General features: G+C 42.9%; 1 protein-coding gene across 12 annotated transcripts in view; it reads left to right on the top strand.

Moving 5' to 3' along the window:
* The window catches only part of AGPAT3 (1-acylglycerol-3-phosphate O-acyltransferase 3), an 86,391-nt gene extending 62,692 nt beyond the window's left edge, over nucleotides 1-23,699 (top strand). For all 12 annotated transcript variants that reach the window (XM_040056992.2, XM_040056994.2, XM_040056998.1 and 9 more), the window contains 8 exons: nucleotides 7,931-8,157; nucleotides 12,540-12,709; nucleotides 12,897-13,058; nucleotides 14,504-14,657; nucleotides 15,081-15,183; nucleotides 17,562-17,637; nucleotides 19,780-19,978; nucleotides 20,643-23,699. In XM_040056992.2, the coding sequence (XP_039912926.1) occupies nucleotides 7,980-8,157; nucleotides 12,540-12,709; nucleotides 12,897-13,058; nucleotides 14,504-14,657; nucleotides 15,081-15,183; nucleotides 17,562-17,637; nucleotides 19,780-19,978; nucleotides 20,643-20,731 (1,131 nt within the window). In that variant the 5' untranslated portion in view covers nucleotides 7,931-7,979 and the 3' untranslated portion in view covers nucleotides 20,732-23,699. The remainder of the gene's footprint in view (nucleotides 1-7,930; nucleotides 8,158-12,539; nucleotides 12,710-12,896; nucleotides 13,059-14,503; nucleotides 14,658-15,080; nucleotides 15,184-17,561; nucleotides 17,638-19,779; nucleotides 19,979-20,642) is intronic.
* The last annotated feature ends 23 nt before the right edge of the window (nucleotides 23,700-23,722 follow it).

Raw genomic sequence — 23,722 nt, 5'->3', positions numbered from 1 at the left:
ATCCAGGGGAGAAGCAGCACACAAACACCTACAAGCAGTTGTGAGCGACACACTTTAACAGGAGCTGTTGTAGGTTTATTAAAATGTAAGGCAGTGATTGTCTTCCTGAAATAAAACCACTGGGTGCACAACCAGGTGTTGAAGATGTGGGGTGCCTTTCCTGGAAAGCTCAGTGCAGAACCCTGTGATGTCTTGTGAGGATGGGAATCTGTTTTGTGGGAAAAAGTGGTATCAGCCTGCTGTGGTGGGACTCAGCCACGACACTGAAGTTGTCTGAGCTGGTTTTACCCAGGGAACTCGTGACAGAATCTCTAGTTTCCCTGTTGTGAACAGAAAATCCTTATGGAAATACCATTATTTTCTCTGTCAATAAAGAGGTGCATGCAGTGAGAGAAGTTCTGCAAGGAGCTCTGCTTCCTCATGGGGGTTGTCTTGCAGCCAGCAGATTTCTTAGCAAGTCAGGGTACATTTTGGTTATCCCATCCATTTGTTCAAACAGAGGCAGTGTTAACTGAGGGTGTATGCTGAGGAGAAATTGAATTTGTGCACACTTGCTCTCTCTTTCCTGTGCCAAATGGACAAGGAAATGGTTGAAATTAAATTTGGAAAACAGCCATTTTAATATCGCTGGTGTTTTCAGCTGTAGTACTTTTGACAACAAGTTTGGGAAAATATAACTTCATCCCTAGTGATGGCATAAGCAAAGTGCTCTTTGCAGCTGTTGAGGAGGCTCAATCATGTCAGTAACGTTGCATTTAGAGCAGGGAAGAGGGAAATGTGCCCCTCAGGTGCAGTGATGTGTAGTGTTGAGAGCTGGTTTTTTTTCCCCTTCTGGTTGCACTGAGATGTTTGAATGCTTTTCTTTGCTTTGTTAATATATGCTGTGGTCTTCTCACTATGAAATCCAAGTTAAACAACTGGTTATCTTGGTGTTCTTTTCTTAGAGCAACCTATATCTTGAAGATAAGAAGGAAATGTAAAAACTTCTCAGTAAGTCTAATTCTGTATGTCTGTGAAATGATCATGAGTGCCAGAGCCATGTGCACAGCTTTTTTTTTTTTTTTTTAACCTCAAAGTATTGGCATCTCATTAGGATGATGAGTCAAACCAAAGGCTTTTTATTTGATGGAAATAGTCATATCAAAAATCTCTAGAGATACTGAGCCAAGCCTGTTGACATGAGTGGATGTTTCTGTGGCCTGAATGCCTTTCTGTCAAGCCCAAAGTAAGGAATGTATTTCAGACTGATAGTGGTGATAATCTTTCACTCTTGACCTCTTCTGGAAATTGGCTGTGATGCTGTTTCAGGGCCAAGATGGACAACATTTCAAGGAATGAGTTTTCATCTGATTTCGTGATGGTACCATTTTTTCTTTTTGAGATCTTATTCCTAGTTCTTGCAACTCAAAAACAAACTTACATCTCTGTGACCTCAGTTTAGCTTAAGGTTCTTTTCCATGCCCTTCAATTTTAACAATTCATGACAAGCAGGATTTTTAATGAACTCTGAATCAGCCTTGCATCTCACTGAGGCATGTTCAGGGAAATTAGACCTATATTGTGTGAGAAGCTAAGATAATCTTTCTGTCATGCTTAGGTTTAAAAGGCTGGGTCTGTAGTAGACAGTTTGTAATGCTGTGTGGGATGCAATTGAGTGGCTGACTATTTTTACAGCTTATCTGGAGAATCCTTGGTACAGACTGTTCAAATGGGTACCAAAACTGTTGTTATACCTTATTTGCTTATTTGCTTATTCTCTCTGACTCACTGCTGTTGATCTAAGCTCTGTTTCCAGCCTGCTTAGACACCTGTGGTTGCCGGTGGTGGTTCGAGAATAAATGAGGCCCGAGTGGAGATTGCTTTTAGTGGTGCCATGGCAGAGTGGGCAGGAGCCTTGGGATGCTTTTTTAAAGTTTGGGGCAAAAACCTGGGTAAATACGCTCTTCATTGGTTTTCTGTGGCTTCTGCATCACGGGGGTCAGGATCCCAAATTCCGAATCCCAGAGAGAGATGTGGTACAGTGCAGGAAGCAGGAGTCCAACAACCTGTTATCTTCCTAAATATTTCCTGTTATCAGGGTTGTTTGCTATGAATATATCATTTTGCTTTTGAAAGCTGGATAGCCACTGCATTTTTGTCTTTCAGCTACAAGAGTATTGTGTATTCTACAAGGAAAAATTATTCCTTTGTGGTAACTGATTACTTCTAAGCATTGATCAGGAGATGTTCCACATATTTTTGTGTGGAATGTCCCCGAAATGTCCAGGAAGATAGCCTGCTACCACTGTGGCAGTGTGGTATTTCTGAAGGATTCTAAAATAATCAGATTGGGATCTGTACTTTTATTTATCTGACAGAGAAGTGTAGGCAGGGCCATTGAAAGTTTTCCTTCACATTTCTGCCCTGACTCTTGGGTAGCTGCTGAGTATTCTTGGGTTTTCTGATCTCAGAAGGAGAGGTGAGGAAACAGACACTTAGGCTGCTGATTTTCTTGCTTTTGAAAGAGAAGTAGCCTGAGCTAGGTCATCAGAAAGGTTGGAAGGGTAGAAAGTATTCTGAGAAAAAGCAATTGCCTTGAGCTCCTGGTTTCTGCTGCTTTTATCTGTCCCCACGCTCAGGAAACAACAGCTCATGCCACAGGTAGATCTCACTTTGAATAAAAAATAGCTTTGATTTGTGTGTTTTTGATGAGCGGTGTTTGTAGAATTCTGAAGAATCATCAGGAAACTCTTGATGGGCAACAAAATGCCTTTTATGTACTTCTTCTGACTTGCAGCATCATTAACCCTTCCTCACAGGCAGGATTTGCCAAGTTTATACAGACACCAAGGAGGCTTAGAAAGCTTCATCTGAAAAATACAGTATTTTAAAATGTGGTGGTGAAAGGTAAAATTCAGTGATCTAAAAGTTTTACTCATTTCTCACATTGCAAAAGTAGGTAAAATACCACGTTTCAGGGTGAGGGGCAAGATGTTCAGGGCAAAAGATATCTGTAGTTGGTTTCATGGGTAAAGGTAAATATGGCACAGCAGAGATGGCAAAAACATATTTAAAAAACTGAAGGCAGAGGTCTAGAGAGGTAAATTTCTTCCTGCCACGGTTTTTGTTATTATCAAGCATATTAATTCTCACTGGGTTGGAATATTAGGATCAGTAGACCGTTTTCTAATTTCATGCTCATATTCATGCAATCATGAACTTCAGGGGGATTGCACACACATGACAGCAAGAAATTAATTAAAATCTGGAGTTCAAACAGAATATACTGTCTTATAGAGTGATTAGTGGCTTAATTTTTAATTTTGAGTTCGTAAATAGCTACACGTCACGAAATGCTGTAACGTGCATGTTGTGCATTCGTGGTTTTTTTAACCTGGTTTCTTGATGAAATTGGGCTGATGCAGTCACACTTCTCAGTCATTCTCCCTTCTAATGGCTTTGAACTTGGTGGCACATTCCAGTGACAATTGGCAGAGGCAGAAGTCTCCAGGAGGTTTAATCATTAGGACTTCCATGAATGTAGAAGGCTGGGTAAAGGAAGTTATATTCTGACTTCTGCTGATAGGAACATATAATTATCTTTTGGAAACCAGAGAATCCATGTGTATGTGGGGCTTGAAGACACAACTCTGTCCTCAAATCCAGGACAGACCCACTGGCCAAGGCTGAGCCCATCAGAGATGGTGGTACCACCTCTGGGATTAGAGTACTGAAGAAGGAAGGTGGGACAGAACTCCACAGCAGCCATTGTAGCCAGAGAGAGGAGTGGGAGTGTGTGGGAGAAGCCCAGGAGATTCCAAGGTCAGTGCAGAAGGAGGGACAGGAGGTGCTCCTGGCACTGGAGTGGAGATTCCCCTACAGACCCTGCTGAGGCAGCTGTGCCCCTGCAGCCCATGGAGATCCCTGGGGGTGCAGAGATCCATCTGCAGCTCCTGGAGGAGCCCACACGAGATCCTGAAGAAGGCTGTGACCCTGTGGGAAGTCCAGGCTGGAGCAGTTTGCTGGCAGGACTTGTGACCACTCTGGAGCAGCCTGTTCCTGAAGGATTTCACCTATGGAAAGGACCCGGGCTGGAGCAGCTGGTGAAGAACTCACATTGGAGAATTTCATGGAGGACTGTCTCCTGTGGGCTGGACTCCACTCTGAAACAGGGGAAGTGTGTGAGAAATTCTCTCTCTGAGGAAGAAAGAACAGAGATGAGTACTGGTCTGACCACAGCCCCATTCCCTGTCCCCATGCACTGCTGGGATGGAGGAAATGCAGAAAATCAGGAAAAGGGAGGGGTCGGGAGAAAGTGTTTTAAGATGTGTTTTTATTTCTCATTACCACACTCTGCTTTGATTGGTAATAAATAGAGCTGATTTCCCCACATCGAATCTGTTCTGCCCATGACAGTAATTGGTGAGTGAGTGATCTCTCCCTGTCCTTACCTTCACCCACAAGCCTTTTGTCGTGTTTTCCCTGTCCCAGGTGAGGAGGGGAGTGAGAGAGTGACCTTGGTGGACATCAGTCCTCCAGCCAGGCTCAGCCCTCCGCAGCAAGACTTTTGTCTCCTTGCCCTTTTCTTGAGAGCCATAGAAATAAGGGAGAGAGTCCTGAAGGTTGCAAAAGCATTTAAGAACTTTTTCATCAGAGCAGATAAAAGATGAAGACCAGGCTGGATGGGGTCTGAGCAACCTGGTCTAGTGGGAGGTGTCCCTGCCCCTGGTGTGGGGGTTGGAAGTAGGTGATATTTATTGCTTCTCCCAACCCAAACCATTCTCTGATCCTTTTCACTCTCCTGTGAAGCCTGGGAGAGTACTGAATTTCCCCACAGTTCTCAGTGTGGCTGTACAGGAGGAAACAAAGGTTTTGTGGTGAAAGGTCTGTGCTGGGAAGTTACAGTGTTTTATAAAAACAAGGGCAAAAATAAGATTTTGCCAGCGGGTCTTTAAAAATGCAGATGATATGGGTAGGTTTAAAAAAAAAAATAGTGCTGAGATCTGCTGTCTTTGACTGGGTGGATGTTTACTTCCTAGATACTTCACTAAGCTGATCTTAATACATATGTCAAATGCAGAAGTGGTGCTTTTCCTCATTTCAGCAAATACTGATTTCCTCATCCTCCCCCCACCCTGACCATGGGATACAGCAGAACAGCTGCTGACCACCTTCTGCCTGTTGCCCTGTCCCTAAATTGCCTGGCTGTTATCCCTGCATGGGCGGGGATGCAGAAAACGAAAGAATTCCTGGATCAGGGTTAACTTCTAATTATCTTAAAAGTCAAATACGATTAAGTGAGGGATTGTCAAAACAGAGACTGGCAGGCTCTGGATCCAGCAGCAAAACTGGAAGGATCAGACAACAGCAACAGGATGAGAGGAAATGGTCTCAAGCTGTGCCAGGAAGGCTCAGATTGGACATCAGGGGGAATTTCTTCATGGAAGGTGTTGTTAAGCACTGAAACTGCCTGGGGAAATGGTGGAGTTACCATTCCTGGAGGTGTTCAAGAGGTGACAAGATTTAGGGCTGTGGTTTAGTTGGCGAGGTAGTGATTGGTCAAAGATTGGACTCGGTGATCTTGGAGGGCTTTTCCAACCTTAATGATTCTGCGGTGCCCAGCGTGTGGGGCAGGATGCTGGTGCAAGAATGGTAAATCCTGTTTTCCATGTCTAACAAAGTTGCAGAAACCATCTTGCTGCAATGTAAGGAGGGATGTGTCCTTTGGGGTCTGAAAAACAGCAATGTCCTTCATGTAAGAGACAAATACCAGAGTGCCACAGACTCTGCTCAGAGCCAAGAGGCTGTGGAAGTGGAGCCAAACCGTTTTATCTGAGGACAGATAATACCTGACATTGCTCTTTCTCCTTGTGCCATTTGTGTGTGCTTTGTGGCCCTGTCTGAGAGGGGCCAAGCTGTGTGACAGAAGGCTGTAAGAGCTGCTCTGGTGACTGTCATAGATAGAATCATCTTGGAAGAGCTTCCACGATCCTCCAATCCCAGCCTTTGAATGGATTGACACCGGACACAGTCGTCAAGCGAAGCTGCTTGCACATGACTCTGCAGAGGGCAAGCAAGAACTCAAGGAACAGCTTGCAGGGGTGGAGGGAATTGTTCTTTTCTTGTTTGTTTGAACTGGCTTTTGAGATACTCCAGATGAAGAGATTGACTCCAGCCTTGGAAGTGGAGAACTTGGTGTTTAATGCTTGGCAGGATTTATTAGAGCGTGCCAGTGGAAAAGACAAACAAGCCCGGTGCTGGGGAGTCACTGGGTGCCACGGCTGCCTCCCACACGGCCGTGTGTGAACACTGGTGTGGTGTTTGGGCTGTGTGAGACAACTGCAGCCTTTTGGGGAGGGAAGAGGAAGGAGGGCTCCACTTGTTCCTTTTCAAACAGAAGTATCTGCTTCCCAACAGCTGCTCTTGAAGTAATTTATTAGTGAAAGAAATGTTTCTTTCATCCTTACAGGAAAACAGTGGGAGAATTTAGATTATTTATCATGAGCTCCAGTACTATTCATCTTGCCTTGCTTTGCTTTCTGTGGTAGGCACAATACTGGCTGTGTTCAACCAGGCTTTTTTTTTTTTTTTTTTTTTTACTCTCTAATGTGTTTCTGAAGTGGGTAGGTTACTAATGATGCAAATGGATGTTAATTGTGCAAAAACTAGACACACTCTGCCTTGAAAAGCTGTACCTGATTGGTAGAAGAGAGGATAAGAAAACAAGCTTTCACAATAAAATTGCTGTAGAGTTTTATAAATAGCAGCACACTAAGCAGGTGGTGATTGAAAATTATTTGATTCCTCGCAGCTGGCAGGGACCTTATTTTTGGACAGCGGGTGCACATCACCTTGGGACGCCTGATTTATCAAAAGTATTTGTTACCATCTCCTGCTTGATCTGGTCATTTGCCACACTTCTAAAAGCTGAGCACGCAAAGCATCAGCAAGCTGTGGCTGTGGAGGAATATCAGGGCCAAGCTTTTATTTTTTGGGTGAGACCTCGAGGCCGTGGTTTGACAGCCTGGCTGGCTTTGCAGGGCTTCCAGCACCCTGCAGGTCAAACAGGCCAGTGCTGGATAACGTGGGGTTTGCAGTAAACTCAGTTGGGCGGCTTGGTGAATGCAGTTTGCTGGGTCAACGTTGTGCTGGCAGGATTTGTAGTGGATCAGGCTTCTCTAAGCTCCTGTGGCATCCTGCTGCTTCAGACCTTGCCAGTCTTTCTGCACCTGGTACAAACACAGCGCTTGCTCAGAGCTAAGTGCTCTGTGGCTGATTCAGTGGAATCAGGATTCTGCACCAATGCCCTTTCCATATCATAGTTTCTACCGCTACGTAGCCTAAGGCTTTTTTATCATTTTGCATTTTTCCCCAACACTAAACTGGAATATTTGCTCACAGAACTGCGGGTTGACAAAGTGAGAAGTTATTAAACCTGCTCCAGCATGGGGTTTGAATGTGGGAATACCTGATTTCCATTTCCATCAGTGTTTGCCAGCCTGACGCTGTGTGTGACCAGCCCTGCTCTTTGCAGGGTGAAGCTCCTGTTGCAGTTCGGGACAGCACCCCTAAAGATACAGCCCCTGTTTGCCCATCAGGGCTCCCTGGGAGTGCAGGGCTCTGTGCTCCTCCCAGCATTAACTCCCAATTATGTGGTATTTGTTTGAAGAGAGGTGTGAGATTAGTCTCTTCAGCAAACAGTAATCTTCCTGGTGGGCTGTAAATTGTAAATAATGATTCCTTCCTATTTTGGGCAGGGATTCGCACCATCACCAGTTTATTGTGTGAAGACCTGCGTGAGGCAGGCTTGGAGAGCACGGTGTTTATTGGGTTGGGTTCCTCCTGAATGAATGAGCCTGGACTGTTTCTGGGCTTTTGCTTTGCCCTTCCTCAGAGCTTGTAAATCCATCCTCCATTTAACTCTTTATTTATCTCCATTTAACTCTTTCAGGACAGTTATTCTGAGTGACGGCCCTTGCAAACGCTTCTGAGTGGTTATCATGGGCTTCATTGCCTTCCTGAAGACCCAGTTCATAGTTCACCTCCTCATTGGGTTCGTCTTTGTCGTCAGTGGACTGATCATTAACTTCATTCAACTATGCACGCTGGTCCTCTGGCCCATCAACAAGCAGCTTTATCGCCGAGTAAACTGTCGCCTTGCCTATTCCCTTTGGAGCCGTGAGTATGCTGGGATGGGAGGGACAGGGGTGGGGCTGGGGAGGGGCTTTTCTTGGTTTTGCTTCTGTTAACCAAAAAAAAAAAATATATATATATATATGCACGTGTATCTGTTTGCACACAGTGATGAGAGAAATTGTAAGTTAGATGTAGATTATTTCAGAGCAGGTCAGAACAGCCTTTTTTTTTTTCCTGGAATGCTGGGAAATCATGAAGAAGTCAATGGTCTGATGTGTGTTGTCACTCTGTCATTCAAAAAAAAGTGGGAAGTAAAGCTCCTCTGCACCTCCAACCTTATCTGGACTGATAGGAGTTGTTATTTCTGTCTCAATGCCATCTTCTTCCAGTATCAGCAGCTGTGCTAAGGGGCAGTTGTGAGACTGGCTCAGGTGCTGAGCATATGAGCAATTTAATCATGTAGGAGCCCGAGTTTATTGTGTGGGCTGCAGAGGGAGAGCTCTGTGTTACAGTATGTCTGTAGATGTCTCTGCAGCTGAACTGTGTGACAAACTTCAGAACCCCCTTCCACCCTTCAGTGCCCGTCTCTGAGGCCAGGGTCTCCTCTTGTGAGCAGTTTGTCTGTGTTTCCTCTTCTGCCCGTGGGTCAGCTCTGCACTCAGGGCAGCTTCTTTCTTCTCCTCTTTCAGACCTTTGCAAAACTTCCTCCCTGTGGATGTCATCTTTTCCTCACAGAGCTTAACAGAGCGCTGGGTTTCTGAAAATCTTCAGAGTGTTTAGAAGGCTCCTTAGCCCAAATATCACCTCCTGTTTCAGCACTGAATCATCTAATCTGTTTCCATTCTCCATCCCCTCCCAGTATGCACGGCCACTTCCCTTAGTGCTCAGCTCAGCATCCAACTCCCACTTTGGGTAAATGAGTCACCAGAACGAACACTGAAATTACAGTTCAGCAGTCCACTGACAGGCACCCACATTTCATAAATCATCGATGTAACGTATCACCAACAGAAACTCTCTGAGGTGTCTGGTTCAGCCTCTTCTTAAGCTTGTTGTCCCTGCCTTTACTGTGCTTTTTGTCCTGCCTACTGAGAAGCGCAGGAGAGAGGAGATTAAATAGACTAGCAGGCAAATTGTCACAAAAAATATATTGTAATAGAAGAGCTCAGTAGAAACTTCAAAATGGGTTTGGTTGGATGAGAGTGGGGACATACAGGAGTTTTTAATTTTCTTGTAAGAATTTCTTTGTGCTTTTAATAATCTCGAATCTGATCTCATGCTGAAAATTATTGCTGCATTAATAGTTAGGCTTTTCTGAGGATATGAGCTGCTTGTTCCTGTAAGGCTTTGGGCTCAGGCTCTAGTTAGCATTGTGCATGAAAAAAATCACACTTCAAATGCTGCTGGTTTATATCCTCTAAACACTGGAAATAACTCACAGCATTGTTCAAAGAGGTTTGGAGAAGCTGAGTAGATAGTTGGGTTGTACATAAGATAACCCCTGGTGTATAGCCTGTTAAAAATTAACACACTGGGAAATTAAAGTATGAAAATTAATGTAAATGTTATGTGGGATTGCAGAGAGCTGATGGCCTGTAATGGAAGAACTGACAGAATATGCTCTTCAATTGTGATATATAGCAATTTAGATAGCTGTGTAAATGCAGGAGCTCCAGTGTTGCCATTCATAATGAAATATATTTCAGTAGGGAGAAGCCTTTTGGCAAGGAACCTGGAGGCTGGTGTTCTGCACTGGATGCTACATTTTGCTCACTTTCTCCAAGCTGTTTGTGGTTTAGGGCTGGGGGTCTGTTAGAGAAGCTGCTCTGCCCAGCTGGCACAGGATCAGTGTGCAGGGAGGGATACCCAGGTTATCCTGGATGTGCCTCTCTACTGAAAACCAGGCTCTGTTCTTACCGTGTCTCCTCTCAAACACATTAAGCCCAGCTTCCAAAGGGGAGGGAGAGACACTCTATCCAATGCTCCTGACAGACATTTGGAGAAGGGAGTGTCTCAGGCTCTGGCCCCAACATAAACCCATAAATTCGTGACAGGTAGATTGTACTTGCAGCTCCCCCACATCAGCTCCTCTCAGATGAGTTGCACCCTTGGAGAGTGCAGCGTGTTTGGGTTAGTCTGGTTGCAAAAACGACCTCTCAAATGTTGGTACTTCAGCTGAGGGATGTGCTGTGCCTCTTGTCTGCTTTGTTTCTGGAGGGCTTGTGAGGCTGTAAATGCACCTGCTTTGGTGTGTGGGAATCCCAGCCACAGGGAGTGGTTGAAGTCAGGTGTTCCTTGTTCCCTTTAGGAACTCTCCTGGGCAGTGCAGGTGTTCCCATTCCTTCATTCAGAAGGATGTTCTTGCTGTAGCACTGGCAGGATCAGTGCCACACAAAGGAGCTGTAGCCCACTCACCGAAAAAAGGAAATGAGCCCACTCCTGGTTATAATTGCATCATTTGTCAGCACACTTGTAAGGGACAATCTGTTTCCTCCTGTTAATCCTTCGGCTCGTCAGCCCTCCTCTCTCAGTATGAACTCTGGCAAATCCTCCCTTCTTTTAGGGAGAAAGGTGAAAGAAATGTTCTGCAGAAAGTCATCCACACTAACCTCTGCAGATTTTTTTCCCCCTGATTTTGAAGAAACACACCCAGCTGATTATAATTTGTTTAAAAAAATGTAGCAGGTACCAGAGCAGGTTCCTCCTTGGTACACATTCAGCGGGGGAAAGGGAAAATTGCTCAGAGCACCATGATGTGTTTGGTACCACTGCTCTGTTCTCCTGACCACCTGCTTGGAAGGTGCTCTGAGGACATTCTTGCTGTCCTCTTTCCCCTTTTACTGAGCCAGAATAAACAGAGAAAGGAAAGTAAATGGTCACAAAGCAAGCAATTCTGGGAAGCAATGATAGAAACCTGTACCTGGTGTAAAGGAACAAGACAATTCTGTCTTTCCTTTGCCATATTTCCAGTTCCAGAGACCATGATCAAGCTCTCTTGGCCAGCAAGGTGTGTAACTTTGTTGTGCCTTCAGTTGAGCAAGTGCTGAAAGTGATACAGAGGAATAACCTGGTGGGTAAGTGGCCATGAGTGGAAGGAAATCCAAACTAGGTGAGCTCTGTATCCCTCAGCAGGCCAGGACTGGTTTTCCCCATTACTCATCTAAATACTGTGTTTGCTTTCTCTCTGGTATGGTGCAAGACTGGATCCCAAACTCTTGTTTAGCAGTATGGACAGATGACCTTGTCTGATCCCACTGATCTGAAACCTTTGTGCAGGAAGGTGCTGCCCTGTTTGGCAAAACCAGAATCTCCCAATGGGCAATGGGAAGCTGAAAAACCTCCTGGCAGAGCCCGATAGTGGGAACAGAGGGGGAACCCTGCAGGTGCAGTCGTGTGGGGAGGGTTGGACTCTTTTAACTGCCATATTTGTGCAACCACGTTTTTATTTCATCCATATCTCATTGAAATGAGAAAATACCAATGACTACGGTTTGCAGGGAAGCAAATCTTCCTACTGGGAGGATGAACTATTCTCGTACTTTTTATAGTTGTCCCATGATGCAAGCAATGCCTTCCATCTGCCTCGGTGTACTGAAATGAGGGGAAGAAGCTAACCATAGCAACTACAGTCAGTGCATGCTGAATTTAAGTGGCAGGGGGTTTTATGATGAAAAAAGGGGAGGTGGAAAATAAGAAAGGGTAACAAATGTTCAGGGTGGAATAAGAGTTGCTGTGATACTTTAAAGTTGATATAAATGGAGGGAAAAGGGATCATTCTTTTGCGGTAAAAGAAAGACACAGTTTACCATTCCTGTCTTTGCCCAGTATTTTGATAAATTAGCTCAGTTCTCTGCTCTTTTTAACTCTGTGTCGATGATCATAATGCAGAACAATTAGAGCGCCCTGTGTTTTAATATTAAAATCTATCACAGAAGATCCATGTCACTGCATCCCTTTAAAAGACCTTTATTGGTCTGTTTACCTCCTTAAGGCTTGGTTCATGTGGAGTGAAAACATTAGGCTGCATCTGTGCATAATTTGTATTCCACCTGGGAGGAACTGGGCTCATTTAGTGGAGCAATCAACAGCTCCACAGTCTGTTTTCGGGCATAAAAATCTTTGGGCTTTTTTTCCAGCAGTCGTGAAATTTTGCATTTGTAATGCAGTGCCCAAACTTGTCGCTGATAAAAAACTTGCTGAATTATCCATAATGCATATGTCTGGTGCCTTAAATACTGCTTAGGGATGGTAATGTGGTTTGTTCTGTACCATTCCAAGCTTTTGTTTCATCTCTGCTGGGTAGGTTTGGGAAGGTGACAGTGTTGGGAGAGGCTGAGGAGTGAACGGGGCTGAGCGTGAAACTCTAAATGCTTTCTGAAAGGGGTACCCCTAACTCCACTCTCCACCTTCATCATGTTTGCTAGAGTTGGTAATGCTGCTGGAATGGTGGTCAGGCACAGAGTGCACCCTGTTCTCAGACGAGGCCACGGTGAAAACCTTTGGGAAGGAACACGTCATCATCATCCTGAACCACAACTTTGAGATCGACTTCCTGTGCGGCTGGACGATGACGGAGCGCTTTGGAGTGCTGGGGGTACGTGGGCCACGAGCTTTCCCTTCCTCTGCAGGGTGATAGGTCTGTTTAAAACCCTTCTATAAACAGTTTCTTTGCATGTAAGTTCCCAGGTGCAACTCCATCATCTTAGCTTTAATGTGTTTGACCTCGTTGCACAAATCGGCAAATGACATTTTTGACTTGTCATTTTTGTTTTTTCTCCAAGAGTTCCAAAGTTCTTGCTAAGAGAGAGTTGCTATATGTGCCCCTAATCGGCTGGACGTGGTACTTCCTTGAGATTGTTTTCTGCAAAAGGAAATGGGAAGAGGACAGAGATACAGTTATCGAGGGATTGAAGCGTTTGTCTGATTATCCTGAATATATGTGGGTAAGTGTTGAGCCCCTCCTCTGGTATTGGCTGCTAGAAGTGAAACATGACAGTTTGGTGCCTGTGGCTTTATGTGTCGGGAGGTGTGCTCACTTCCAAGTGTTGTCAGGGAAGAGCCATCCTCTGTTTCAGGAGGTCTTTTGGGATATGCTGGTAGAAAACTGCAGTTTGCCTGTTGGTAAGGGGAGCCATCTGGGAAACAGTTCAGAAGCTTGAGAATAATTTATAAATCAGGCTTGTGTGATGCTTAACGATTTTATCCAGACTTATTTTTACATATTAAAAAGCCTATATTTGCTTACTCCATCTGTGTAACATCTTCTGAGGTAGGCTGGAAAGACACATCAACAAAAATCTTTTTTGGAGAAGTGAGTGAATTTGACTGCACAGACCAGGGATTTTGATTGAAAGTTCCTGTTAGTGTGTTCGTTGATCTGTGAAATTAGAGGCTTCCCAAAAAGTCTCAGAGAACAAATGGCAACCTTATATCTGCTTCTGCAGTTACATTTTTTTCCTTTTTATTTTGACACTATTTAAAATCAAGGGTAAAACGTCTCTGTTTCATTGTGTGCAATGCTGTTAGACTTCACTGCAGCAGCACAGTGGTGTAATCAATCCATTAACCTTCTTAGAAATTTGAATGAAAAGGTTTTGATAAATTCTCAGTTTTGCTTTTATAGCAGCACATGTAATGTACAATTATTTGGCTTATAAAACATTAAGAGGCTTTTTATGCATTTTAACTGGGTTTTCAGCATTATCCAGTACAGCTTGTTAAAATGAATAGTGAAACATTAAGCCTCAGCTAGAATATTGTGAATGCACTGTAATTTTCTACCATTACAAAGGTAGAAAAAGTAAGAATCTGGAGAATGTATTTTAAGCTACTTAATTGCTTGAATATATGGATATGAGTTCTGTTGAATATATCTTCCTGATTAGTGTGGGGAAGAAATGAAAAAAACATTAAAAAAACCTACCAGTTATAAAATCTGAAGACTGAACTTGAGCTTCAAATCTATACATTTTAATGATTCCACAACTGAGAACCAAGGACTAGTCTCTAGGGAAAACAACTAGAAAATATAAGTGCAAAATGTAGTTAGCATTGATTATTTAAATCAAGACTTCCTGCTTGGTAATTGAAATCATGATTAAAATTGACTTGAGAGAATCAATTTCCTAATTTCTGTGCATTCGAAATGCCACAATTAGGGCTGTCTTTTTTGTCACCTTAAATTTGGTACAAGTGTTGTTAAATGTAAAGGTAACGGTAAATGAGTTGGGAGTTGGTGCTTACAGCTACTACTTGGTGAAGAGATGAGACAATTGAAGTGTGTGCACATGTACGTTTACCTTGGGAAAATTTTCAGTATACTGCTGGATTTCTTTTGATATCTCAAGATATCCTTGGGGTGGTTTTTTTTTGCTTTTGTCTTGCGCAGTTTCTGCTGTACTGTGAAGGAACTCGTTTCACAGAGACCAAGCACCGCATCAGTATGAAAGTAGCTGAATCCAAGGGGTTGCCTAAACTGAAATACCACCTGTTGCCCAGAACCAAAGGTTTCACCACTGCTGTCCAGTGTCTCAGGGGAACAGGTACTGCCAAGCTTTGCGCCACTTGTAATGTTATTTATCACACTGTGTAGCACAGCATAGTCTGCTCTGTTGTTCGCTACAATTAGTGAGCTGGCAGTGATGAGGATACAGCCTGTCAGCTGGTAGTTTGTAAATTGCCACAGAACTGTCAGATACCAGTCTTAAAAAAGCACTAAAAAGCTTTTTATGTTGCTTAGTTCACCAAGTCATCTGGTGTCTTACAGAGCTGGGAGTGTCGGGGGTCTGGTGCAGATAAATGTGATGTGTAAACACAAAATAGCGAAGGACTCTGACATCATTAGTGCAAGGCTTGCACAAGGCTCTGTTGCTGTCTCAAGCAAGGATGCCAGAAGGTGCTTGCCAGAATTGCTACTGTAACAGCCCTGTTTTCTTTTTTTCTTTTCTTTTTTTTTTTTTTAACAGTTTCAGCAGTGTATGATGTAACACTAAATTTCAGAGGAAACAAGAACCCATCTTTATTAGGAATTCTTTATGGAAAGAAATATGAAGCAGATATGTGTGTAAGGTGAGCATATGCTGATAGAGGTGAGCCCTAGGATGCGTAATTTGGCACACTGAAGTGTATTCAGATTTTAGAGGGTAATTTCCTCTCCTGTAGTCCACTTCTCCTTGTCCTTCAGCTTCAGTGGTCCCTTGTAGTAAGGGATGTAAAGCTCCTTTACATGCCAGTTTCTCGCCCTCACTCACATGGTTTGATCAGCAGATTAAAAATTAAAAAATGCTGAAATTCAGACATCCTATGAATGAGGTGGGACATTGCTCACATTCCTCGCTGTTCCTTTGCCTCAAAGAGCAGCTGCTAACACCTAACCCCATGCAGCACGTACACATTTGCATGCACACCCTCCCCTTCTCTTTCTTGCTTTCTCCTTGCTGCCTTCTGCTTTAAAGGCTTCCTTGTGGTCATGGAAACTACCAATCCTGTTGAATTTCTTCTTTTCCCTTTTGTGTTTGGACCTGAGACATGACCTGGTTATTCTTTCCACAGTTCTTTGGACAGCTTGCTTCTGCTTCTCTGGGGGCTTCACCCACCCTTTGGAAAACATTGCTGTATTCTGGTGATGAGGTTGATGCTTGATTTTTAAAAGTTAAAAAAAAACCAAACCAAAACAAAAGAGCCTTTCTCCTCCCCCCTCACACCTTTCCCCTCTGGCCTTGGGTCTTTGTGTCGCTGCAACATCTACAACATTTTAGTCTCTCAGCTGAAAAGATGACTGTGGAGCTGTCCACAGAGAAATGGCATTGCTCATTTGCAAAGGGTTTCCTTTGCACTATTTACACTTGCCAGACATATTCCTGATGAGGAAGGTGAGCAGACAATTTGCCAGCTAGCAAAACAGCTGGTCAGGCAGTTCCACACTGATGGCAGATGCATGTAGGATATCTAGCTGGATCTGGGGTGCACATGCACGGATGCACATTTGTATAATTATTAATTATACACTGAACTGTGGCAGCCTTCAGTTGAATATCCTTTCTTGCTAATGGAGGCGCAATTTTATTTCATTTCTTGGTAGGGTAATGGGAGGAAAGAAGAAAAATGTAGTTTTCAATAGTGTTAGAAGAGGTTTGGGTTTGTAAAATTCTGTTGAGGAGGATGTTGCCAGATAAAACTACTAATTGTACCCTACCGTGCATAGATAATTTTGATATAAAAAATGTTTGTGGATGGAATGAGTATTCTCAAGCTGCTTTTCTACACTTTTTCTCTGTTTTGGGGAAGAAGCTATGAGAGTAAGGAGACTATTTTTACAGATTTTTTTTTTTGCTGAAATTGGAGCATGTCCTTATTGTGCTAGCAGACTTATTGTAGCTCAGAGAAGGGAAGCACATAAGTTCTTGTTCTTGGTATGTGCAGACGTAGTTACCTGTGCAGAGGTAAGCAGCTTAGCTCTGCAGTGGATCCAGTCTTTCTCCTGACTGCCTCCAGAGGAAGTAATCAGGAAATCACCCAGTGTTATTGCTGCGAGTCCCCTCTAGTGGTGACAGCAACACCACGACAGCTTGAGCAGAAAGCTTTCGGCAAATGACTTTCCACGGAGCTTTTATAGAGCATTATTTATATGAATTGAGCAGTTTCTCTTGTTAGAGCTCATGTAAGTAAATATGCCAGATCTGGTGTTCAGCTGGCTTATGGGATGCAGAAATCATCAGAGATGTGTTAGAGCATGTTCACAGAATCACAGAGGAGTTTGGGTTGGAAGGGTCTCAGAAAATAAAAGAATGCAGAGGAATGGTTGGCTCTTCACCACTACAGAGAGGCTCTGACAAGGCATCTGTTCTCAGTGAGGTCAGGCCAGGGCTGGCACTGGGCACAATTGTCACAAACCCCCAGAACTCTGTGCCTCAGTCTGTGGGGCTGCAGAGGCAAAGAGGGACAAGTGCACTCACTGCAGATGTTTTCCTTAGAGATGGTATAAAGTGAATGTTTAGTTCATTACTCTCCCATTACTTCCAAAATAGGGCTTTCACTACCAAAATGTAACAAACAGTTACTCTTTCCCACTTGCTTCTCTTTTCCCAGCTCTGAGTGCCTCAGTCTGAGCTCAGGAGGAATCAGCCAGTGGTGGGTCTGGTGAAGAAGGAACAGTGTTTCAATGGGAAATGCTTATTTTACTGAAGTGCTCTCAAACTGACAGGAGCTTGTACAGTTTTGAGGGGTTTTTTTTGTCTTAAATAGCACCCAGTTCTCAGATTCTTAAGTCCCAGTTCTCTGTGTTTAAGACCTCTGCCATCAGTGACAGTGTTGCCTGTGATTTACACCCTTCAGTGAGTGGAAGATCTTCCCTAGCAGAGGGATAAAATCAAATACCTGGATCTTCCCTTAATTATTTTATTGTTTGTTTTTCTTCTTTCCATTCTTTAACCTCTCTACTAAACTAGGAGATTTCCTCTGGAAGCTATCCCTCAAGATGAAAAGGAAGCTGCAAACTGGCTTCATAAGCTTTACCAGGAAAAGGTAAATAGCTTTGCTTTCTTTTCTGTCTTCTGGGAGTTGCACAGGGGAGTGTATTAAGGCAGTGAGTAATACATGCTCTTGCACTGGATGGAGAGGATATTATGTATAATTAAGCAGCCATCCCTCAAAGTGCTGGAAGGAGCAGGACAGAGGAGCCCCTTTGGCAGCAGAGGGCTGGGTAGTGAGGTCTCAAATTGCCAGGAAGCACAATAGAACTCAGAAATATGCCTGAGCTGTGGAAGACTAATAACAGTCCACTGTCTTTTTACATTTTTCAGCTCTTGGATCTCTGTCATGTGTTTCTAAAAGCTCCATTTTCCCTGTGGGTGTTTTTAGGCACTTGAGAAGAGTGATAACTGTCTGTCAGGGACAGCCGGTCCTGGCTTTCAGCTGCAGTTTTTCTTTGCTTTCATTTTTCTCCCACTGTCACTTTCCTTCTGCCTCCTGGTAATACTTCTGCAGTGGTGTGTGACCTGGGACAGACAGTCCCACGGCAGGGACTGATAGAGCACATGCCCAGCGTGCCTTCAGATGGCTCTGAGCTTTTCCTTGTGTCATTTCTTTTTCTAACCTTAGATGGTTATTTTCTCGACCACAGATTTAACACTTCTGTGGGGAGTAGGAGAGAGCTGTAATTGTTGTCCAGTCCTAAGTGGCGGATTATTGAACTTGAAAAGTGTATCTTGATTTCTGTGTTGCTTATCTTTGTGGAAAGACAGCAGAGCACAGAAAGTTTAAGTATCCTGGGCTTTCCCCAGCTGTGGTGACCTGTGCTGCAGCATTGCCAGACTTATGCTCAGTCTCTAGGTAGGCAGCAAGTTGTTCTGAGTTTCATTATATTTATTTCAGCCTAATTTGATGGAATATCTGAACTCTGATTCAGTTAAGGAGAGAGGTTATCTTACAGAGAGCTGTAGCTCATCATCCTCTCCCCCACCTGCCCTTAGCAGATTTATAGAACCAAAGAGTCTTTGAGGTTGAAAAGGCTTCAAGAACACAGAGTCCATCTGTCACCCCAGCACCACCACCACGTGCACCACTAAACCATGTCCTCAAGTGCCAGATCCATATGGTTTTTTGAACACTTCCAGGGATGATGACTCCACCAGTTCCCTGGACAGTCTTACAGCTTTACAACCCTTTCCATAAAAGTTTTTTTCTCCTAATATCCAATCTAACCCTCCCCTGGTGCAATGTGACACTGATTTCTCTCATCCCTCCTGATGTTGGCTGTACTTCTGTTCAACTTCATTGTGAGACGTTGACAGGAAGGTATTGCTTCTGGACATGGGCATTATACATATTGATCTTAAAGTGTTAGCAATGCTTTGTAACTGGAATTCTCTCATTCCATTTATTGCAATGACTTTGTAACTGGAATCCTCTTCCTGCACAGAAGATGTGTCCTCAAAAGGCTGTTATTGGCAAGGAACGCCTTGCACTTCTCAGCCCTTTGTAAGGGAAATTTAAAAAAAAGAAAAGAAATTAAAAAAACAAGAAATAGCCAGACTTGAGCCATCCTTGGTAATGGCTTGGAAACCTTAAAGAACAATCTTACAGACTGAGGGAAGGCGGTGGGCACCCTGTTCCTTTGAGTGATGTGTTCCAGGATTGCACCTCTGCAGGCTCAGCTTGGGATGCAGTGGCTCAGTTGCAGCGCTGGGATTAGGGCTGGTGTGGTGCTGTCTCTGCTCTCAGCTCATGCCTTGTCCTTCCTTCCCTCCTGGCTCTCCATACAGCATTTTTCTGCTGTGCTTTGCTGAATCATGCTGACCTTTATGGAAGCAAAAACAGAAAGGAAAAGCACCCAGCTAAGAGGGTTGGTAGTGTCTGAACTGGTCTCTGGCCTGAAGCTGTCCCAAATTCCTAAGCAATTAACAGGCACGATGAAGGTATTTGGTAGTGGAGAGGACAATAACATTTCAGTTTTTGATGGTACCAAAATTGCCTTCAAAAGGCTTAAAGGTCACTTGGATGGTCAACAGAAATGCCCAAATGAGTGACAGGAGATGGAATTGGATGCTGTGCACTCTTGATGAGTTTGTACCACAGATACTGTCCTTGATGTTGTCCTGGAGCTGACTAATCTTGGGCTGCTTGGTTCAAACTTTATGAACCTGTTTTCTTTTATCTTTCCTCCAGGATGCTTTGCAAGAGATGTATAATCAGGAAGGTATATTTCCTGGCAAGAAGTTTAAACCTCCTAGGAGACCATGGACCCTCCTAAACTTTCTTTTTTGGGCCACAGTTCTCCTCTCTCCTCTCTTCACATTTGGCTTTGGAGTTTTTGCAAGTGGATCACCTCTCCTTATCCTTGCATTCCTGGGACTTGTAGGAGCAGGTAATTAAAACAGAGATGCTAAGCCCAGTGTGGCACACAACAGAATCCTTTACCTCCAGTAAGTCCTGTGTATTAATTAATAAGAGTGGGGCTTGCAGGAAAATATTTGGAGCTCACTCACTAGTCTTTCTTTCTATTGCACAGCATTTTTATTGTTTCAAAAGCTTTAATCTGGGCAAATTTGCCTTCATATTTTAAGCAAAAACTGTAGTAGTAGCAGGTGAGTCTTGTAGCCCATTATTATGGTGCCTGAAAGAAAAAATACTTTTACTGGACAACCTGTCTGTGAATTAAAGAACAAACAAACAAAACCACCACCACGAACAAAAAATACATAAATACCACCAAATTTCCCCCCTACCCCTGCAACAAAAAACCCTAACAATAAAAGAAGGGGAAGTAGAGGGAGGGGATATGCTTCAGTGTTCATGCTACATGTCCTGTTAACCAAGAGAAGCAGTAATTATATTTTTAAATCTGGATTGTCTCTCTCTTTGGGTGTCATTTGCCCTGTGATCCCTGTGCAGCCTCATACAGAGCACTGTTGGTCACTGCTGACTTGGGGATTGGGTTAACTCATATGGGTTCTGTGTGTTTAAATGTAACTTCCCAGGTGCTTGGACTGGTTTTAATGTGCCTCTCATTTCTCTTTTATATTTTAAAGCTTCCTTTGGAGTTCGTAGACTGATAGGAGTAACTGAAATAGAAAAAGGCTCCAGCTATGGCAACCAGGAATTCAAGAAAAAGGAATAACTGACGGCTGCAGTTCGGCACATATAACCAGACTATGGTACCCGATTAACTTCAGTTAAAAAACAACAACAAACACTTAGAAACTATCTTTTTCTTAATAACTGATGACTAATATTAATGAATAAAACTTGAGCCAAGAATGAAGAAGTTGGAGGCATCGGCTGAAGAGATTGCACCAACTTTCTGCCTGTTCAAGGATTACTGTAGTCAAGCTGTGGGAGAAAATCTGGGGTGGGGTGGAAGAAGAAACTAATTTTTCTTGCTTTTTTGGGGGGGAGATTTGGGGTGGGGGAGAAGAGAGAGCATTGGCCATGGCCACGTGTATCTTCAGATGACTGAAAACACTGGTTTCTGTCAAGAGCACTACACTCACTTTTACAACAGGAGCCATTGAATGTTTCCTCTTGCTAAAGCCAACGTAACATTTATTGATTTCCAACTTCTTACTAATGAGCCAGGAAAAAAACCACCCTCCTTAAATGAATTGACAGGTGTTCATTGGGTTAGAGTCTTTTTGGCTGTGTTGTCATGGCTACAGATGAAATCCTGTTTTTATGTTACACTGACACTTTTTATTTTCAGGCAACATCTTAAGACTTGTGTAATGCAGGAGAATGGATAGTGGAGTTTGGAAGCAGCGTTATCCATCAGCACATCCCATAGAACAGATCCAGCAGGATAAAATTCTCATCCTGTCTCCTGCTAACTGCTCAAGGCTGTTTAATTTCAAAAGATTACTTCAGTCTTGAGTGCTGTTTGCCCTGTTCCACATCAAACACGTTCCATAATTTTGAATCTGTTTGGGCTTGTTTGGTTTTTTTTTAATTAGTAGTTGACCGTGGGATTTAGAGTTGTGCAAAAAAGGAATTTTTTTCAATTCTCCTTTTATTTCTGTTTCATCTCTTATTACCAAAGTCCAGTTCGGTCAACCTCTCACAGTAAACTGGGAGGCAGCACTAGAAATCAGCACAATAGTTTTCAAAATGTCTTCTTTTGCAAAAAAATGTGAAAAGGAGAGGTCTGTAGCAGTCAGATTTTGAATGCTGGCATCTCTTGAGCTTCTAATGAAAGTTTCAACATGGATTCAGATGGGGCCAGGACCTTACCCTGTGTGTGTCAGGATAGGGTGTGCTGCTCTTTTGATTTGATCATGCTTTAGATGTTCATGTGAATTTTTTTTCGCAAGGTGAGCTGTGCTGTTAAAAGAGAGTATAAGGTCTCTTCAGGGATTTTAAGTATCTTTAGTTTTGCTTGTTGACATTTTGGTCTTTATCACTGAAAATTAGAGCTCAGAATCATGTTTGTACCTGTCACCTTTTGTTCCTTTCTTCCTTTCCTTCCGTTTTCTTACAAACGCACATTCAGAGATTTCTGTAGGTTGCTGCTGTATGCATAGCTGGTGAATTATTTGCAATCAGATGGTAACTGCACCTGTATGTGTAAGTCTGAAGGCCACAATCTGCATTTGGCTGCTCGCAGAAGTGGGTGAAATGAGTTGCAGATCTACAGCTGAGGGCAGAAGCTAACCCTCAGGGTCTGTATCTTTAACCCAGCTACCACTAGAATATTTATCTCACTTTTGTAAAGAGCAGATTTTATCAAAGCACTGGTTGTTGTTTTCATCTTTGCTCCAGTAACCAAGATAAGAGAGTAATAATTTACCTTGTTTCCGAATTTGCTCTTAACTGTTGGAATGTAACCTATTCTCCTACAGGTTTTTCTGTTTTCAAACACTGGAAGAGCAATTTTGTAACTTAGAAAAATATTTTACTTGGGGTCATTAATCACTTGTTCTGTCATGCACTTGATTTTTATTTGTGGTCTTTTCAACAAGAGCATTTGAAGGATGACCTGAGTTCTGTCTGTCTCCTGTTAGACTCCACCTTGCTGAATCCTTGTACCCAAACCCCCAACGTTAGTGTGACATCTTTGTCCCTCAATAAATCTTCCCTAAGAGAGGGGCTGCAAATCTGTTGCAAATGTTAGTGGAATTTGAAATATGCTTTGGGAACTGAGGAGAGCAGAGCCTAGCCATAACTGTTTTCCTTGCTGGATGTTTTTGTACTTCGTCTTCAAATACAGTCAGACATCCAAATGGTGATAAAGTTAACTCTGGCTTTCCCCTGTTTTTAACCAGAGGACTGAGAACAGTGGGGGGGGTTATTTTTTTTTTTTTTTTTCCCCCTTAAGTAATTCAGTAATGGGTATAATTCTTGCTTCCTAGAAAGATGTTACAAATGCTGTATACTTGCTTCCTGAAGATGATATTGAGTATATATAAATTGTACTGGCTTAGCAGAAGAGGCTTGCAAAGCAGGCTGACCATTGACTATGTTTTATACTTACATTTTGGGCAGTATATTAATGGGCATGACAAGAATTTCACAGAATAAATCCCTTCTTAATGCTGAGAAGAGGGGAGCTGCTTAGAGGGGAAAGGAATTAATAGCCTTTCTCTTTACAGGATCCTTTTCTCCTCTTAGTGCATGTAACTCCCTATTCAGGATCATGGGATTAGTGCATGTACATCAAGGGGAGAATAATCAACATTTCATATTTTCTTATCATAACTTATTGGTCATGCTTTCTTTTTGAAAATGTAATAAATACATCATAAGATACTTAAATTTTGCTCTTCTAAACAGACATATCAGTAACCACTTGAAAAACTGAAACCTACAGCAGTGCACAAAACAGTACAAAAACCAACATGAATCTCTTAATTTTGAATTTTATCTCTCAAATAGGGGTTTTTATACACGCGCACGCACACATACACAGAATATGTATAAATTAAGATGACTGGAAATAGCTGAAGTTAATGTCACTAATGAAGATTAGCAGGTGGATTGGATTGGAAAAGTGAGCATAGATTTTATATCTTATTTTCTTCTGGTTTAATAGAGCATAGCTTGTATATTTGACTACCAAGCCCTTTAAGAGCAATAATAAACAAAGCTATATCATGTTTTTCGTCTTTTGCTTTTCAAC

Source organism: Hirundo rustica, chromosome 2 (genome assembly GCF_015227805.2).
Source record: "Hirundo rustica isolate bHirRus1 chromosome 2, bHirRus1.pri.v3, whole genome shotgun sequence".
Lineage (NCBI taxonomy): Eukaryota > Metazoa > Chordata > Aves > Passeriformes > Hirundinidae > Hirundo > Hirundo rustica.
This window is presented reverse-complemented; position numbering and strand designations above follow the sequence as displayed.